This window comes from Lepus europaeus, chromosome 17, assembly GCF_033115175.1.
Source record: "Lepus europaeus isolate LE1 chromosome 17, mLepTim1.pri, whole genome shotgun sequence".
Classification (NCBI taxonomy): domain Eukaryota; kingdom Metazoa; phylum Chordata; class Mammalia; order Lagomorpha; family Leporidae; genus Lepus; species Lepus europaeus.
This window is the reverse complement of record NC_084843.1, coordinates 8,622,783-8,640,665: the sequence shown is the minus strand read 5'-3', so window position 1 is coordinate 8,640,665 and position 17,883 is coordinate 8,622,783. Positions and strand designations below refer to the sequence as shown.

Genomic DNA, 17,883 nt, shown 5'->3' with positions numbered 1-17,883 from the left:
AGGAGTGAGTGAGTCAAGTAGGCAAGGCCTGGTCACGAGAAAGGACCACAATTTTCATCCAGAAGTTGCTCTTTGCATCTGTATGTGTGCAGAGGGGACAGGGCTGGAGTCCCCTCCAGTGGCCCGATGGTCTGTACAGGGAGCGGTGCGCAGGCACAGCCAGGGGCTGCACTGGCTGAGAGGAAGCCCCGAGTAGGCAGCTGAGCTGCTTTGCTCTGAGCCGCAGTGCTGCTACCTGCTGCCAAGGTTACTTTATCCTTTCTGGCCTCATCTCTTAGCCCAGAGCTCTTTGTGTGAGACCTCGCTGGTCTGGCCCAACGTCCCTCAGCACACAAGTCTCCCTTCCCTCTGGGAGGTCTCCCTGGCATCTGGAGCTGAACGAAGCTCCCTGAAGCTCCCTGCTCCTCTGGGGGCAGCCGGGAGGGCCACAGGTGCAGCAGGTCTCTCCCCACAGGTGTGTGGCCATCATGATGAACGGACTCACGTCAAGCACCATCAAGAACTTCTACCTGGCCGGCTGCAAGGTGAGAACGGCCTGGCAGGGCCCGGGGCCCCTCCAAGAGCACCGCGGACTCTGGGATTTCTCCCATGAGGCCCATCTCCAAAAGAATCTACATAAAGGCACCGACTCGAGGACCGAGCAGTGCTTTAGTTGGCCAAGGGAACACACGTGTTAGAATAAATTAAGTGGGTGCTTTAACACCAGAATGTAGGAAGACCTTAATCCTGGGCACCTGGGCACCTGGGAGGGCAGCCCAGCCTTTCTCATAAAAAACCAAAAACTTCCAGGATGATTTCCCTGGACCGGGTGATCTTGACCCTGGATCCAGCCTGGGAATAAATAACAAGGCAGCTTTCATTATCAGAGGGCAGTGAGCAGCCGTGCTGGGCCCACAGCTCAGGCCTCAGGACTCCAGCTCCCTCTGTGAGGCCGCCAGGGGCCCAGAGGGGCACTCACAACGGGGAACATTCCAGTGCATGTGCAATCCGCAGGTCACAGCACTCTGATCACCTAGAAGGACCTTTATCTGCCTATTTGTCAAAGGCAAACCCTGGGGTTAGAAAGTCTCTCTCAGTGGTGCCTTTGCGTGGGGTCAGCTTCTCAGCAGCCCTTTGTCCCCTCAAAGGCCCCAGGCCCTGAGATGTGCAAGGTGTAGGAAGATCTGTCAAGGTCCCTGCTCCAGGGAGCCTTTCCCACTTGCCCTGTCCTTAAATGTACTTTTATTTATTCTATGTGAAAGGCAGAGAGACAGAAAGACAAAGACAACAAGAGATCTCCCATCTACTGGTTCCCTTCCCAAATGCCCACCACAGCTGGGCCTGGACCAGGCAGAAGCCAGGAGCAGGGAATCCAATCCAGGTCTGCGACATGGGTGGCAGGGGCCCAACTACTTAAGCCACTGTCACCCACTGCCCCCAGGGGTGCACATTAGCAAAACACTGGAACAAGGAGCAGAGCAGGACTCAAACCCAGGCGCTCTGATGGGGAATGTGGATGTCCCGAGTGGCTGCCTAGCTTCTGTGTCGGACACCTGGCCCTAATTCTCACTCTTAATGTGTGTGCACATAAGAGCCTCAGCAACCTGTACCGGGGCCCTTCTGTGGTCAGTCACTGACTGTGGCCCTGGGAGTGCAGCATGCATGGTCCGTGGTCAGGCCACCTGGGTCTGTGCCCAGTTTGCTACTTGTGTGTGACCCCAGGCAAGAGCGAGAAGCCCAGAGCCTCCATTTCTCCTTTGGTGAAATCGGGGTAACAGTGAGCTGACCCCACAGCACTGCAGTGACCGGGGCAGCGTTTTGAGTCACGGTCACTACTGCCGGTGCACATCTGCCGCGTGGAGCTCCCTCCCCAGGCGCACACCTGGCGTGGCTCCGTGGCCGGCCAGCAGAGGGTGCTGCCGGTTCAGGGATTCCTCATCCGGTGCCCCCCCACCCCCCCCCCTTTTCCCCTCAGTACAAGGAGGAGCAGCTCACCACTGCCTGCGAGAAGTGGCTGGAAATGAACTTGGTCCCTCTGGTGGGGATGCAGGTCCACCTCAGGAAAATCCCGCAGGAGCTGCTGCACAAGGTGCTGAAGTCGCCCAGGTCAGAGCCGGCTCTGGGGGCGCTCCCCTGTGGGGGGCATGGGGGGCAGAGATGGGGGCGTTTCAGGAAGGGAGGGATCCACAGGGCTGCAGTCATACCCTGCTGGACGTGGCCACATCCTGTCCTCGGATGGACAGCTGGGCCTGCAGCCTGGGGCCCCATGCATGCCCCTGGGGCGGAGGCTCCCTTCATGCTCCCCCTCTGCAGGGACCCTCCGGGTGCCTCCTGTCTCATTACCCACCTGGGTGAGAAAGTCCAAAACTTTATTGCCTACGAATTGTTTCTAATCCATTGTTTTGGGAAACAGAGAGGCAGGGGAAAAAGCCCCCTCCTCCCCCAGTCAGTTCCTGTGCCTAGCCCCAATCCTCACGGAGCAGTTCTAGACCCAGACATTCCACTGCCCGCTCGAATGCGGCCCCCCGCCCTTCGCTGCGCCACTGTGACCTCACGGCAGCCATGAGGCCGGCTCTGCTTCCACACTGAGCCCCTCTCTGCGAGGCTCTCCTCCTCTGAGCACCAGCCCCAGCCTGAGGCCAGTCTCCCGCGATCTCACTGGGACCACTGCAGGGTCTCTGACCAGTATCTTGCCTCCGAGCCCCTTCCAACCACACCTCTAGGCCGGGGCCATTGGCTCTTGATCTTCCTCCTCCATCTCCTGTGTCACGAGGCAGCCACAAGGACCTTCCTTAGACCTCCCGCTGGTTCTCACCCACAAGGGGGCTCCGTGAACGCTGATCTGCCTCCCCGAAATGCCGTCTTTCCTTCCAGGACTTTGCGGCCCCATTCCCCAGCGCACAGCCTGTTGGGTTACTCCATGTGTCACCAACATGAATAGCTCCTCGGCCAGTGTCCTTAAGTGTGTCCATTTTTTTTTAAGATTTATTTTATTTATTTGAGTTACACAGAGAAAGAAGGAGAGGCAGAGAGAGAGAGAGAGAGAGAGAGAGAGAGAGAGAGAAAGAGTGAGTGAGTTCCATCCACTGGTTCACTCTCCAATTAGCTGCAACGGTCAGAGCTGCGCCAATCCAAAGCCAGGAGCCAGGAGCTTCCCCCAGGTCTCCCATGTGGGTGCAAGGGCCCAAGGACTTGGGCCATCTTCTATTGCTATCCCAGACTATAGCAGAGAGCTGGATGGGAAGAGGAGCACCAGGACTAGAACCAGTGTCCACATGGGATGCCGGCACTGCAGGCCACAGCTTTACCTGCTATGCCACAATGCTGGCCCCACGTGTGTCCATCTTTATCTTGGGTTATCGTCCTAGGAATGAAATTTCCAAGTCAAAAGAACTTTCTGTTTGTGTGTATTAGTCTTCTAGAAAATGTTTACATGGAAATGATTTCCATCTTTAAAAGTTACAAGAATAGAGCAGAAAATATCGATATACCCTTTGTCTTGAGTCACCCCATTGTTCATTCTCTGCTGTGTTTGCTTACATGTGATCTCTGACATGCTTATGACATGATCCTTTACTCCAAATGCTTCAGAGTTCATTTCCCAGGAAAAAGAATTTGCTTAATCACAGTAGAGTGATCAAGTTTAAGAAATCTGAATATCTATGCAATACTTTAATGCCACTGATCAATACTGTCCCCGACAACAGTCCCCCCCCCGACACACAACAGTTCCCTCCCCCCCCCCCCACTGCAGGAGCCAGCAGAGGACTGTGTGTAGTGTCTCCTTTTGAGACTCTTTTAAAACTTTTAGTCCTCTCTGTGAGGTTATGACAATTGTGTTCCCTATGGGCAAATTTCAAAAGTGAAAACTCAACTCTACTAAAAAAATAATCTTAGTGGCGTATTAGAAAGTCAGTGTTCTCTCGTGCTAATGTGGTCGGAAGTGTTCTCATTTCAGAATTGGATCTGGGAAGATCTATTCTGCTGTGAGTTTGAATTGACCAGGTAGCGTGTGGCAGTCTCTGTGTTCAGAGCCATGCAGTTGGTGGGACAGAGTCCTGGTGTTAGGGGAGACCATGGTATCTCACAAGACCGTGGGGACTCCAGCCCCGGGGCAGCCCCAGGGCAGCAGTGAATTCCCGGAGCCCTGTGCTCTGGTTCCCTTTGCTTTCCCCACCCTCCAGTGGAGCAAGTCTTACACAATCATTGCCAAACAGATAAACATGGCAGTCTCTTAGGCTCCTCACAACACAGACCCTCCCTTGGAAAGGCTGAGCTGTCTCCCCCTCCCCGCCCCCAGGAGCATTTAACCAAAAAAGAGGGGAAAAACGTCTAACCACAGCCAGAAAGTTTGGCCACGGGACATGCCAACAAAACACCAGCTGGGCAGGAAAAGAGGTCAAGGGCATGACGCACTAGGTGTCTAGACTCCCCAGCCGAGGCAGACATGACTGACGGGGAAATGGGCGCTGCTCCTCCACCCCCCCCCCCGCCCCCACTGTCCAGGGCCATCCTGCTTGAGGAGGGAAGGGCCTTGCTTGGCCTTGGGCACGTAAGGGCCGTGTGCCACAGGTGGGCAAGTGGAGGTGACCCGGCCGTCAGCTCCCCAGACTCTAGCCACGTCATCTGGGGCTGATCTCCAGGGGGTGCCTATGCTGCAGCTTGAAGTAGGGGGCCAGCAGAGAACACAGGAAGAGGGGCACCTGTTAGACACTTAACCAGGAGGGGGTTCCCCTTCCTAGGGTGCTGGTGGGCTTGGCACCTCGGCCCACGCCCGATTACGTGAACCTGGCTTTTGGCTTGTGCTGTGCTGCATGTGTTGTCTCAATTCCACACCCCCCCTCCACCCCCCATCCCCGTGCAGGAGGTGCAGTGCTGACCCCCAAGAAAAGAGGGCCGGGCAGGGCTCCCCTGGCTGCAAAGTCCACATCCTCCCCTCGATCCTGCGCTGTGGCTCAATCACTGAGGAGCCTGGGGCTTCCTTCCCAGCATGCAAGAACCCAGTGAGGACTGGGTGTCCCGGGGAGCCTCGTGGCCAGAGTGGGACCTGTGAGAACAACACAGCCTGAGGTCGGGGAGGGGGCGCCCCTTGGCTGCACATAGCTGCCGCTCCTGCCGCTGACGTGGCCGTCACCCCACGCGTGGCCGTGGGTGTCTACAACGACATCCATTTCCTGGCAGATGCCTCAACTCCTGGGCATGAGTCTTTGCTGCCCGGAGTTCCTTTGACCTCATCTTCCTTTGGGGTTTGCTTTCCATTTGGTCAACCCCTCGGGGTTAACAGTGCCCCCGACCTCCTGGGCTCCTGGTTTGCTTTTAGTTTCCTGGGCATTTGCTGGGTTTTCAGTAATTTTCTTCTTGGAGGTCACCCTGAGGTGACGGTGTCCTGCTAACTCTCCTGCCATGAACTCTTCACTCCGAGTTCTGTTTCCCTGGAAGCCAAGCTCCTGGTGCTTGTTGGAGGGCAGAGACCGCAGAGTCCCCTGTTGCTGCTACACAAAAGGGGGCACAGCATCCCTCTGAGTTTCCAGTTCTCCCCGTTCATGGTCCAAGGAATCTCAAGGTCCCCAAGATTCTCTAAGAAAAGCCACCGTGTCCACCCTGTCCCAAGCTTTCCCTCCAGGCTGGGATGCTGCCCACTGGCAGCTGGAACACCAAGAGGCTCCCATCTCAATGGAACAGATCCTGCAGCGAGCCCTTCCCTGGTTAATAGTAGCACTGAGGGGCTGGCGCTGTGGCTCACTTGGTTAATCCTCCACCTGCGGCACTGGCATCCCATATGGGCGTCGGGTTTGAGTCCTGGTTGCTCCTCTTCCAGTCCAGCTCTCTGCTGTGGCCCAGGAAGGCAGTGGAGGATGGCCCAAGTGCTTGGGCCCCTGCACCCGCATGGGAGACCGGGAGGAAGCACCTGGCTCCTGGCTTCAGATCGGTGCAGCGCGTTGGCTATAGCAGCCATTAGGGGGGTGAACCAACAGAAAGAAGACCTTTCTCTCTGTCTGTCTCTCTCTCTCTCTCACTGTCTAACTCTGCCTGCCGAAATTTAAAAAAAAAAGTAGCATTGAGCGCCAGCTGTATACAGAACACTCCAGACTAATTCCTATAGTGGCAGCTGCTCTCTGCGGTTTTTCACTTGCAGATGGAGATGACCGGAAGCGAAGGGATTAGCCTGAAACCCCTCGCTCAGCAGGAGGGTTGGGATTTGAACCCAGACCCGAGTGTCGTCAAAGCCAGGGTCAGATTACTAGTGTGTTACTGTGCTCTGTGTAAGGCCTTCGTTTTTCTTAAGGGGGGTGAGGGTATGGAAATGATCACTTTTTATTGAAGAAAAGCTCACATAGGTTGGCGGATACTACAAAACACGGTAGTCCGGCCGGCGCCGTGGCTCAACAGGCTAATCCTCCGCCTTGCGGCGCCGGCACACCGGGTTCTAGTCCCGGTTGGGGCACCGATCCTGTCCCGGTTGCCCCTCTTCCAGGCCAGCTCTCTGCTGTGGCCAGGGAGTGCAGTGGAGGATGGCCCAAGTCCTTGGGTCCTGCACCCCATGGGAGACCAGGAGAAGCACCTGGCTCCTGCCATCGGAACAGCGCGATGCGCCGGCCGCAGCGCGCTACCGCGGCGGCCATTGGAGGGTGAACCAACGGCAAAAGGAAGACCTTTCTCTCTGTCTCTCTTTCTCACTGTCCACTCTGCCTGTCAAAAAAAAAAAGGTAAAAAACACGGTAGTCCTCACTTCCCCAGATGAATGGACGGCAGCATTTTGTTGTGTATTAGAAATGAAACACCACCAATAAAGCCGACGTCACCTAAGTTCCCCTCGGTCCCTCTCTCGCTCCCTCCATCCCTTCCTAAAGACGATCAAACCGCTGTTAGGAACTTGTGTGGCTCTACTCCTGTGTTCATGCTCTCACTACCTCCTGTGCACGCAGAAAGAACACCCAGCTTGTTTTGCAAAGGTTTCAGTCTCAGAGCCGCTGTCACAGGCTGAGCTCCGCACCCAGCGGCCGTGTGTCCCGCCTGTGCGCCTGCTTCTGTATCTAATCGGCTCGCTGTATTTTCAGCGTTCGGGGCTCTGTGAACACACAGCAATCTTTTCTCATGCCCGTCCTAACGCCCTTCTGTTCTGTTCTGCCATTTGCCACGACAAGCAACGCTGCAATGGATCCCCTTGTTCAGAACCTGGTCACATGTGCCAGCTTTCACCAGGGTCCGTATTCAAAAGGGGCTTTTATTGTTTGGATACAATTCTCTCTCCAAAGCCATAATAGAGGACACTGTTTTGTGCAGAGCGGTCTTTTCTTCTAAAGAACAGACCTCGGCTCTGTTCCAGTGGCTGCCAGTGAGCACCCGTGATCCCAGGCATCCCTGCCCCGTGCCTGCCTGGGTGGGTGGGTGGGAGGGAGGGAGACCCGGCACTGCCGTGAGTTCCAGGGTGACTGAGGCCATCGGACGTCTCCGGTAAAGCAAGGTGCTGGAACATCCTCCCTTGGCTCCTCACTGCAGCGACGGATGCTTCCCAAATACTCGGAACCCCAACTGCCCCCCGCCGTGGCTGCCAGTGCCTCTTTGGCAAGATCTCCAAGAACCGTCCGGGCACCTCCAGTGTGGAACCTGCCAGGGGAGTCACGCAGCTTTCCCTCCCCCGCCCCCGCCCGCTGACAGTGCAATTTGTGGGGACAGCACGCCAAGTGACTGTGCAGTCTCCCCGCTGGCGCCCAGACAGTGACAAACTTGGTCCTGTCTGGCCAGGGTCAAAGCCCACGGCCCGGAAACCAAACAAGAGGAAGGCGACCGTTCTCCTCTGCCCAGCAGCGGCGTGAGGGGCGGGCGGCTGACACTGCCCTTGCCCTTTGGAGCCAATGCTTTGGCGGTGAATGGAGAGGCGGTGACACCAACACGCGGAAATGGCTCTTTAGCTAACGCGGGCGCCGGAGGCTGTTGGAGGAGCTGTTTGTCCCCACGTCACAGAGCTGACGCTGACGTGGCAGGGGGCAGCAGCGGGTCTTTGGCGTGGCTCCTTTCTGAGGACAGACCCCACACAGCTGCAGGCACAGTGGGGGCTCTGGCCCCGGCCCAGCCCTGCCCCAGGGGAGTCAGAGCTGCCTTTCACGGAGCACCTGGTGGTGAGCCACGCCCTGTGCTGGGCGCCTGGGACCTGCAGGATCTTTCTGATGTTCAAGCCCCAAGCCCCAGGAGCTGAGAATACCTCAAAGAGTTTGTAGAAAAGGAAATGTCTAAATAAGTTCATTTTGATGCAATAGAAAAATCTCAAGTCCATGCATGATTTTCCCTAAGGCGCATTTTCTGGGGATCCCTCGTGTGCTTGGACTGCAGAGCAAAGGAGCGTTAAAGCCGCAGGTGGAATTAAGATGGCTAATCAGCTGACTTTAAACACCAAGGTCACCCTGCATGATCTAGGATATAATCACAAGGCTCCTTTAAACATAAAGAGGGGAGAGGCAGAGGAGCCAGAACCAGAGAGAGACTGGCAGGTGGAGGAAGGGGCCCCAGCCAGGGGACGCTGGTGCCCTTCTAGGAGCTGGCAAAGCAAAGCCCCCAGAAGGCGCCCAGCCCAGCTGACCCCCTCATCTCAGCCCAGTGCGACCCATTTTGTACTTCTGAGCCCCGGAGCTATGAGAGAACAATCTGTGTTGCTTCAAGCCGCTGGGTGTGTGACGATTGGTGACATCTGCAACAGGAAAGCCACGCAATGCGTCCCCCAGCCTGGTCTGCCGCACCCCCCCCCCCCCCCGTCCTCTGAGCAGCTCTTGTCCCTGCCACTCGGACATAAGGAAAGGCAGCTGGACGGCCCACAAGAGCGGAGATGCTAACCTGACCACGACCCGGTCTGAGCCCAGAACTGAGCCGCCGTGGAAGCTCACGGTTCAGCTGTCGCTCGGAGCCAGGGCGGGGTGAGGAAGGTGAGGCCCTCACCTGAGGTGTGAGCTGTAAGGGGCCATTGAAAAAGCTTGGTCATCAGGTATGCATCTGTGCAATGTTTCACAATCAAAAGCAATGCAAAAAAAAAAAAAAAACTGTGATGAACAAATACTAATTTTTTTAAAGATTTATTTATTTATTTGAAAGCCAGTTACAGAGAGGCAGAGGCAGAGAGAGAGGTCTTCCATCTGCTGGTTCACTCCCCAGATGGCCACAATGGCCGAAGCCAGGAGCCTGGGGCTTCTTCCATGTCTCCCACAGGTGCAGGGGCCCAGGGACTTGGGCCATCCTCTACTGCTTTCCCAAGGCCATCGCAGGGAGCTGGGTCAGAAGTGGAGCAGCCGGGATTAGAACCGGTGCCCATATGGGATGCCGGCACTGCAGGCAACGGCTTTATCCTGTACGCCACAGCGCTGGCTCCACAACTACTAAAACTTTAAATAAACATAGGGTCAATGGCATTTCTGCATTCATAAAAGGATCACATCCAAGCTTTGTGGGTTGTTGTGTGGATTCAATAGAGAGGGTGCACAGCATATCCTGGGAACACCCGACACATGGTGAGGGCTCATTAGACACAGCACAGTGGGAGGGCGAAAGCTCGGGCCCCAGGGTCAGGCTGTGGACAGCCAACTCGCGCTCTGCCACTCGCTATCAGAGTGACCTTCTCTTTGTCTGAGGCCATCGATACACTCTAGAGGGTGGTGTTGCCTCCTTCTTAAGCTCACTTTTGAAAGCAAATTTCTGTATTATTTGTTTATTTGAAAAGCAGAGTGACAGATCTTTCAGGCCACAACAGCAAGAGCCCTGGAACTCCATCCAAGTCTCCCACGTGGGTGGCAGGGGCTCGAGAACTTGGGCCGTCCTCTGCTGTATTAGCAGGGAGCTGGGATGGAAGCGGAGCAGCTGGGATTCGAACCAGTGCTCCAATAAGGGATGCCGGTACTGCAAGTGGCAGCTGGACCTACTATGCCTCAACACCCACCCCTCCCCCAAACTCACTTTGAACTGTGTTTTCTTGCCAACAATGTGATTTTGTCTATTCCTAAAATGTCTTTGCAATCTCTTGTTTTGACCAGGTTGTTTACCTTTAGTGAGTTCCATCTTCTGAAAACAACACTTTTGTGGGTCTTCCTGCAACGAAACCAAAAAGCCCAGACGATTCCCAACTTGGAAGCCATGCAGACGTTTTTCAGCAGGTAAGGCGACTCGGTGTGGCCGGAGAGACGCACGGATGCTGGTTTTCTGCTCCTGACGTCGTAGGGGGATGCATCAGCGATTGAGTGCATCATAGCCTCACGCAGAGGGCAGGGGCTGCTGTTGGTTCTGTGGGGCCCAAGATTCGGGGATTCCATCAAAACACGCAATTCCTGGGACAGGTGCATTGCAAGCAGCTGGAGAGTACGAAATCGTGAAGTGCTCCTGGCACCTTGTGTGTGTCTGGTGGTGAGCAGGACCTAAGTCACACCAGCTCGTTTCCACTAAGATTTCATTAGATGGCGTAGGAGATTCTGGGTTTTCTGGACAAATGAAAAAGTATCTGAATGTACAAAGGTTTCATAGCGTTAACACACTTTCTTACGCTCTCTGAACTCACAAACTCCCCAAGCTCTGTTTCTCAACACGGAAGGGAAAAGCTACCACTGCATTTGCTGTAGAATAGTAGGCGCCACATGAATACACGTCGCTAAGTGCAGTCTCTCCAGTCAGTACTTTCTACTCGTGATCTCATCTCAAAGGGGCTGGTATTATTCTTCCTGTTTTACAGACGAGCAAACAGACGCAGAAATGAAATGTCTTGTCAGATGCTGCTCAGGTGGTCAGGGACTGGACTGCTAAAGCCCTGGACACTGCTGCCCGTTCCTGGAGGGGTGTGTGGGATTCCTCTCTTGCTCCCCCTCCTCTCAGCCCAGTAGTCACCCCCTGGGCATGGGTTTAGAAAGATGCTGAGGCTGCCTCTGGCCTCAGTGTTATTGCTAACTGAGGACCTCTAAAGCTGCTCTGTAGGACCCCCACTTCCCACTGGCCGTGTCCCCTCTGCCTGGGAGTGTTTTCTGAAGGGGCCGTGTTAGCAGGATCCGCTGTGCCTGCATGGGGCTGGCTGTGGAGTGTGTGCCCCGGAGCCGGGCAGCCCTCTGAGGGTCTGTCCTAGGTAGGGGGCCTCCCCTCCACCGTCAGGCAGGGAGGGGGCTTCCTGGCAGCCCGGGGGGTGTTCAGGGAAGTGGCGATGCCCATTCCTTGCGCACAGGTCTTGGGCCGACCTGTTGAGCCACGTCTCACGCGTGTTGTTTTGAATCTCTTCCTGGAACATCTTTGCACCACATTAACCAAAAAGCCCGTCTTGCCCTGTCTCACTGTTGGGAGAAAGCGGTCCTCAGGGCCAGCATGGGGCATCCTGTGCCTACTTTCTCTGCAACTTGCTTTGAAAGCAAATGTTTTAGGCTCCTCCTCCTCCCCCTGCACCCTTTAGTAGCCCGTGAAGCACTTTTTCCAGTGAGTCATGCACAGCGGGAGAAGCTGCTGCTTGGTGCCAGCTCAGCGCTCGGGCTGGGAGCCTCTTAGCCCGCGAGATAGGACGTGAGTCAGAGCATGGGGGATTTGCAGAGGCTATGCTTTAAAAAATTAATTATTTATTTGAAAGGCAGAGTTACAGAGACAGACAGAGAAAGAGAGATGGAGGGAGGGAGGAAGATGGAGAGGGGGAGGGGAGAGAGAGATTGATTTTTCCATCTGCTGGTTCACTCCCCAAATGGCCACAATGGCCAGGGCTGGGCCAGGCCAAAGCCAAGAGCCAGGAGCTTCATCCAGGTCTCCTACATGGGTGTAGGGGCCCAAGCACTTGGACCATCTTCCAATGCTTTCCCAGGACGTTAGCAAGGCGCTGGTTGGAAGTGGAGCAGTGGAACTCAAACTGGCACCCATATAGAATGCCAGCATTGCAGGAGGTGGCTTTGCCCACCACACCACAGCGCTGGCCCCTGGAGCTGTGCTTTGAACATGAGAGGGACATGTGGGACAGAGGGAATCAGTGTATGGACCCTTTGGCCAAAGCAGGGGACTTCCCACTACACCAGAAGCCCCCTCCCAGTGTGGGCGTCTATCCCTTGCTATTAGAGAGTCTCTACGTTCCTCCTGAGTCTACTTTGACTTGAACTTTAAGCCCACATCCCATACTGCCACGTGACATGGCCCCCAAGCCCCCTCCTGCATGGGTTTTCTGTCTGGAACCCTGGCTGGTTTCCAGGTGTTCTCACTGCTTCGGTTTGCCCAGCCGTGCCCACGCCTCCCATGAGGGCCCAAGGACTCTGGCAGCAGTGCAGGCTGGCTCCAGACACCTGTGCACCTGCTCGTCCCTTCCCTGCCAGGCTCCTGCTTCCCACCTCTGCCCCCCACCCTCTCTGGTGACCTTTGGGCCTGGCTGGGAGAGAAGACAGAAGAGTGAAGAGCTGGGATTCTCTTCCCCACAGCCGCCCAGGTGCCTCTGCCCACGGCTCCCGGCTCACAGGGAGGACCGTGGGCCCGGGCTTAGAGCCCGGTGAATTCCTCTCCCGTCTCTCTCTCGTCTCACGCTGGTGGCACCTGTCAGGTGTGCCCTTGTCCATGGTTCTACTTCCCAAATGCGCGTCCTGAGTCCCCATGCTCCTTTGCTGGGACCTCACTGCTCCCGCTGAGCCTGCCCTGCCTCCTGTCTCCATCTGCTCACGGCAGGAGCCCCCCCCCAAAGGGCCTCTCAGACCCAGCGGTCCCCTGTGATCCCCTTGGGTCGTGCCTGTGGCCTTTCTCCCTAGGCCCAGCACGAGTGGATTACAGAGAAGGCCCATCGTATCCCCATCATCGTATTGCCAGCACCGTGCTGGGCCGGCAGCAGCTGACTCAATGCCAGATGCCATCGAGCGTCCCTGTGCAGCCCTGATCCTCAGGGAAGTGAGTCTAACGTCCTGATGCGGAACTCAGAGCGCAGCGACTCACAGTAACCGGGGGCACAGACAAGCGTCCGTGTTTAGCGACAGGCAGTGCCTGTGGTGTGCACTGTGCCGAGAGCAACCCGAAGCTCCCGTCCAGGCCCAGGGAGAGTAAGGTCTCGCAGACAAGTGGCGTCTGCCCTGGTCGGGTGCTGGTGGCCCCGTGCCCGGGGTTTGCCTTCCCTTCCCGAGGCCCCGTGGACTGCCCAGTAGCAGCACGGGGCCTCGTCGCTGCTGCCTGGTGGGGTTGGGGAATGCAGCCATGAGGCACTGCAGCTCCCAGCTGGGGTGAAGAGAGCCTGTGGGGACCCCCAGGCCATGAGGGCCACCACTGGGTCACCAGGGCCGTTGAGCTGCAAAATGCAGTGAGGCTGAAGAGCACTAATCTAAGAAGTGTCAGGGGCCAGTGACGGGGACCAGTGATGAGGGCGGGGTGGGGGGGCCAGACCCCATGGGGGTGAGCAGGAGCTCAGGAATGGGGACGGAGAAGTTGACCATTCGGAGATTTTTTAAAGTTGCAGACACCGATGAAATCATTTAAGCAACAGAAGATCCGTAGGCGGTCTCCTGGTGGAGGGGTGGGGAGCAGTGGTCAGAGTGGACGTTCTGAGGCCACCACATCATGGGAACCTCCCAAACAGGATGCACTTCCATAAGGTGGCGGCAAAGGACAAGCCACTCAAATGTTGCAAGGCCCAAGCCCTTGGCCACCAGGAAAGAGGCCGAGTTGCAGCGTGAGAGTGGCCTTGGCCAGCCCAGCATCCCGAAGGGCTGTTGAGAGCAGACGCTGAGTCAAACGAGCCCTCCCTCCTCTGTCCCGGCAGTGAGTGGAAGGAAACCAGGAGGGGGCGCACCTGAGCAATGGACGCTGCAGCCGTGGTAGTCGCTGCAAGGGAAGACGAGCGCCCAAGCCTTCTCTTCCCTCCCTTTTCCGTTTCTCTTATTTTGTTTATTTATTTATTTATCTGAAAGGCAGAGAGAGGGGGCAGAGAGACAGAGATCTCCCACCCACTGGTTCACTCCTCAAATGCCCACAACAGCTGGGGCTGGGCCAGGCCAAAGCCAAGAGCGCAGAACTCCATTCGGGTCTCCGACGTGCGTGGTAGGGACCCAAGTGTGAGAGCCATCCCTGCTGCTCCCCGGGCTTATTCTCAGGAAGCTGAGGTCAGGGGTGCAGCTGGGACTGAGCCCAGGCCTTCTGCTCTGGGGGATGCGCATACCAAGTGCTGTCTGCACCACTCTATTTTCCTTCATTCACTGACTTTTTTTTTTTTTTTTTTTTTACAATCTTTCATTCATTCAACAAATCCTTCCTGAACCTGTGCTGTGTGCCCAGGACACGGATGGAAACTCCTCTGTGTAGCCAGCCATTTTGGAACATCTTCAAGCTTATTTTTATCTCCAAGTACATCCATGTAGGAAGAGAACATGGCACATGAGCACACACAGGTACCTATACCTGCAGATGCACACAGACAGCACGTGCCTGCCCACACACAGGCATTCACGTTTGCACACTCATACACACACACACACACCCACAGCCAGCCTGGCAGCCTGCTTTCCTGGCTGTGGTTGTATTAGAAAAACAAATACTCTGTCCAGCATTAAACATAACATCTTGTAGGCAAAACAAGAACTGTAAGCAAAGCTGTTGGTTTCATCCGTGGGGGAAAAGTCATCCTTGCATCCCACTGGGCCTGGGAAGTTCAGCTGCAATTCCAGCACCTGGCGAAGGCCCAAAGCAGGCACATCTGAAACTGCCTGAAAAGTGTATTTTTTAAGCAAAACACAAAATGCAGGAAGTACACAAACCTGACGTGCACAGCTCAGTGACTCTCCATGAAATGGACAGCCTGTAAAACCAGCACCTGTCTCAGGAAGTGTGGCAGCCCAAGCCTGCCTTACCCCGTCACTGCCGCCCCAAAGGCAACCAAGGTCCTGATTTCCTTTGCTACGGACACATCCCGCCCTCCTCGGAACTTTATGTAAACAGAATCCCACGGTCCATACACTTCGGAATGTCTAGTTTTTCTCCCTCTAAGCAATCCAGGAATACGACAACAAGTCAGTGGGAAAATGAAATGAAAACACAAGTTGACTCTGGGGTAAACATTTATTTTTTGAAATCCAGGTGCAATTTCTTTATAACATTCATTTCCATGAACTTTTTGAAGACACCCCCGCCTTTGTGTGCATGGATTTCAGGGGTTTTTTTTTGCACCTAAATAAACTTATCTTTAAATTCCACGGGGGCAGAATTGTGATCCAGCAGCTTAAGCCGTCTCTTGAGACATCAGTGTGTCTGGTTTGAGTCCTGACTCTGCCATCTGGCCGAGCTCTCTGCGAAGGCACCTGGGAGGCACAGATGACGGCCAAGTGCTTGGGCTCCTGCCACTCACATGTGGGACCTGGGCTTCTGTCTTTGGCCTGGTTCAGGCCCAGGTGTTGTGGGCATTTGGAGAGTAAACCAGCAGATGGAACATCTCTTCCCCGTCACTCTGTCAAGTAGATGAAAATAAATAAATATTTAAAAAAGGGTTTTCATTTTCCATAAACTTTATAAAGTACACTCATGAGATTAACTTCCCTATGCTAATGTTTGGAAGCATTTGGGGCGACCAGGCGCAGTGCTGCTGCACACGACTTGGATGTGCCCTTTGGTACATGTAATTGTGTGCTCCTACTGGGTAGAAACCTAGGAGTAGAACGGATGTGTCGCGGGCATGAAGAAGTTGAGCTCTGGCTCTGCTACTCTGAATAGTTCACGTTTGTGGAATGTTCTACGGTGGAATTGTGGAGTCTGGACTGCTTCTGTCTGGATTCTTTCACTCAGATGCATCCCTGCTGCTGCATGTGTCATTGTGTGCTCTGGTTGTTGGGGGCCGGTATGCCATTTGTGGGTTACCAACATTGATTTTTCTGTTCATCTTTTGGAAGACATTGGACTGAGTTTGGGGGTTATTATAAATAAGACATTGGACTGAGGGGGCTATTATAAATAAAGGCAGTAGAAATGCATAGAAATCTGTCTAGGTGAATGGTGGGATAACATTATAGGTGTGTGCTTACCTTTTTAAGAAATCACCACGGGCTGGTGCTATGGTACAGCGGGTTAGGCCGTGGCCTATGGTGCCAGCATCCCATATGGGTGCCTGTTCGAATTTTGGCTCTTAACAAGATTGAGTCTTCTGATCCATGAATATGGTATGTACTTCCATTGATTTAGGTCCCTTTATTCCTGTCACCTATTTTTTTTTTTACAGGCAGAGTTAGACAGTGAGAGAGAGAGAGACAGAGAAAGGTCTTCCTTCTGTTGGTTCACCCCTCAGATGGCTGCTATAGCCGGTGCACTGCACCAATCTGAAGCCAGGAGCCAGGTACTTCCTCCTGGTCTCCCGTGGGGTGCAGGGCCCAAGCACTTGGGCCATCCTCCACTGCATTCCTGGGCCATAGCAGAGAGCTGGACTGGAAGAGGAGCAACCGGGACAGAATCCAGCGCCCCAACTGGGACTAGAACCCCGGGGTGCCGGCACTGCATAGCTTAGTGAGCCAGGGCGCCTGCCTGTCATCTATGTTTTATAGTAAGTCTTAAACATCATCTAGAAAGTATGTTTCCTATTTTTGACACCATTGGAAGGGGTGTTGTTATTTTAACTTTGATTACTGAGGATTTTCTACATGAACAATCATATTGCTTGTGAATAAAAACAGTTTTACTTCTTCCTTTCTACGCTGTATTTTTTTTTTAAACTTGTCTGATTTTACGGACTAGAACGTCCAGTGCAACGTTGAATAGAAGGTTGGGAGTGGACATTCTTGCCGTGTAATCACAGGGGAGAGAGTGCAATCTCTCAGTAGTTGGTTTCAATCTACAGTAGGAGGTTAACTATAGGTATTTCACAGATACCTTTATCAATTGAGGAGTTCCTTTTGCTTCTATTTGGATGAGAGAGTCGCTCAGGAATAGATGTTTCATTTCGTCAAGTGTTTAATTTTCTCTCCTTTTGCTAGTGTAATAAATTGGAGACAGGTCGTTGAGTAAGATTTTCCTCTTTCACGGCCCAAGTGCTCAGTGCTGTGAATTCCCCTCTCCGTACTGCGTCAGCTGCTTTTAACACATTTTATGATGTTGTCGCTTGAATTTCATTCAGTTCAAAATTCTTTCTAATTTTGTCTTTGAGTTCTTCTTTGACCCATGAGTTTTAAGTGACTGTGTTCTTTGTATTCTGCATATTTGAGGCTTTTCCCAGATATCTTTCTGTTGATTTCCAATTCATTGGATTGTTATCAGAGAAAATACTTTGTATGATTTTATTCTTCTAAATTACTGATATTTGTTTTATGGCCTAGAATGTTATCACACTTGGTAAATATTTATTACCTTTTTAATGGCTATAGAATTTGTTGTGATAATCCTTTGTCATGCCCAGTATTGGTAATTTGTGTATTTTTCAAAAATTCCCCTTGATCAGCTTTGTCAGAAGTTTCTTGGCCTTTAAAGGAAACAACTTCCAGCTTTGCTGATTTCTCTGTTTGTTTTGTTAAATGTGCTGTGTCCTTGCTTGCACTTTGCATATTACTTGATGTTCTTTTCTCTAATTTCTGAAAATGGACACTTATATCATTGATAATTAGATCATTGATTCCAGGCTGCCTTCTCTTCTAACTTAGGGCTGTAAATTTCCTACGGCTGTACCCACAAGTGTTGCTCTCATGTGACTGACTGTGTGAGGTGTGTCAGGTCACAGGCAGAGGTAGCCTTACCTGGTGTTGGGGTGTGGGACTGAGGGGGGCTGAGGAAAGGGGGAGACCAGATGTCAAATGGAGGCACCATGTACCTGGGGCAGAAAGAATGGCTGCAAAACAGGATGGCAGCAAGATGACCCACCTGGGTCATTGGCACAGCTCCAGCTGTTGCGGCCAATTTGGGAGTGAACCAGTGGATGAAAGACCTCTCTCTCTCTCTCTCTGTCTCTACCTCTCTCTGTAATTCTGTCTTTCA

General features: G+C 53.8%; 1 protein-coding gene across 1 annotated transcript in view; it reads left to right on the top strand.

Moving 5' to 3' along the window:
- The window catches only part of BTBD16 (BTB domain containing 16), a 44,832-nt gene that overhangs the window by 13,701 nt on the left and 13,248 nt on the right, over nt 1–17,883 (top strand). Inside the window, exons 7-9 of the mRNA XM_062215182.1 lie at nt 455–524; nt 1,955–2,085; nt 9,996–10,115. Of these exons, the coding sequence (XP_062071166.1) occupies nt 455–524; nt 1,955–2,085; nt 9,996–10,115 (321 nt within the window). The remainder of the gene's footprint in view (nt 1–454; nt 525–1,954; nt 2,086–9,995; nt 10,116–17,883) is intronic.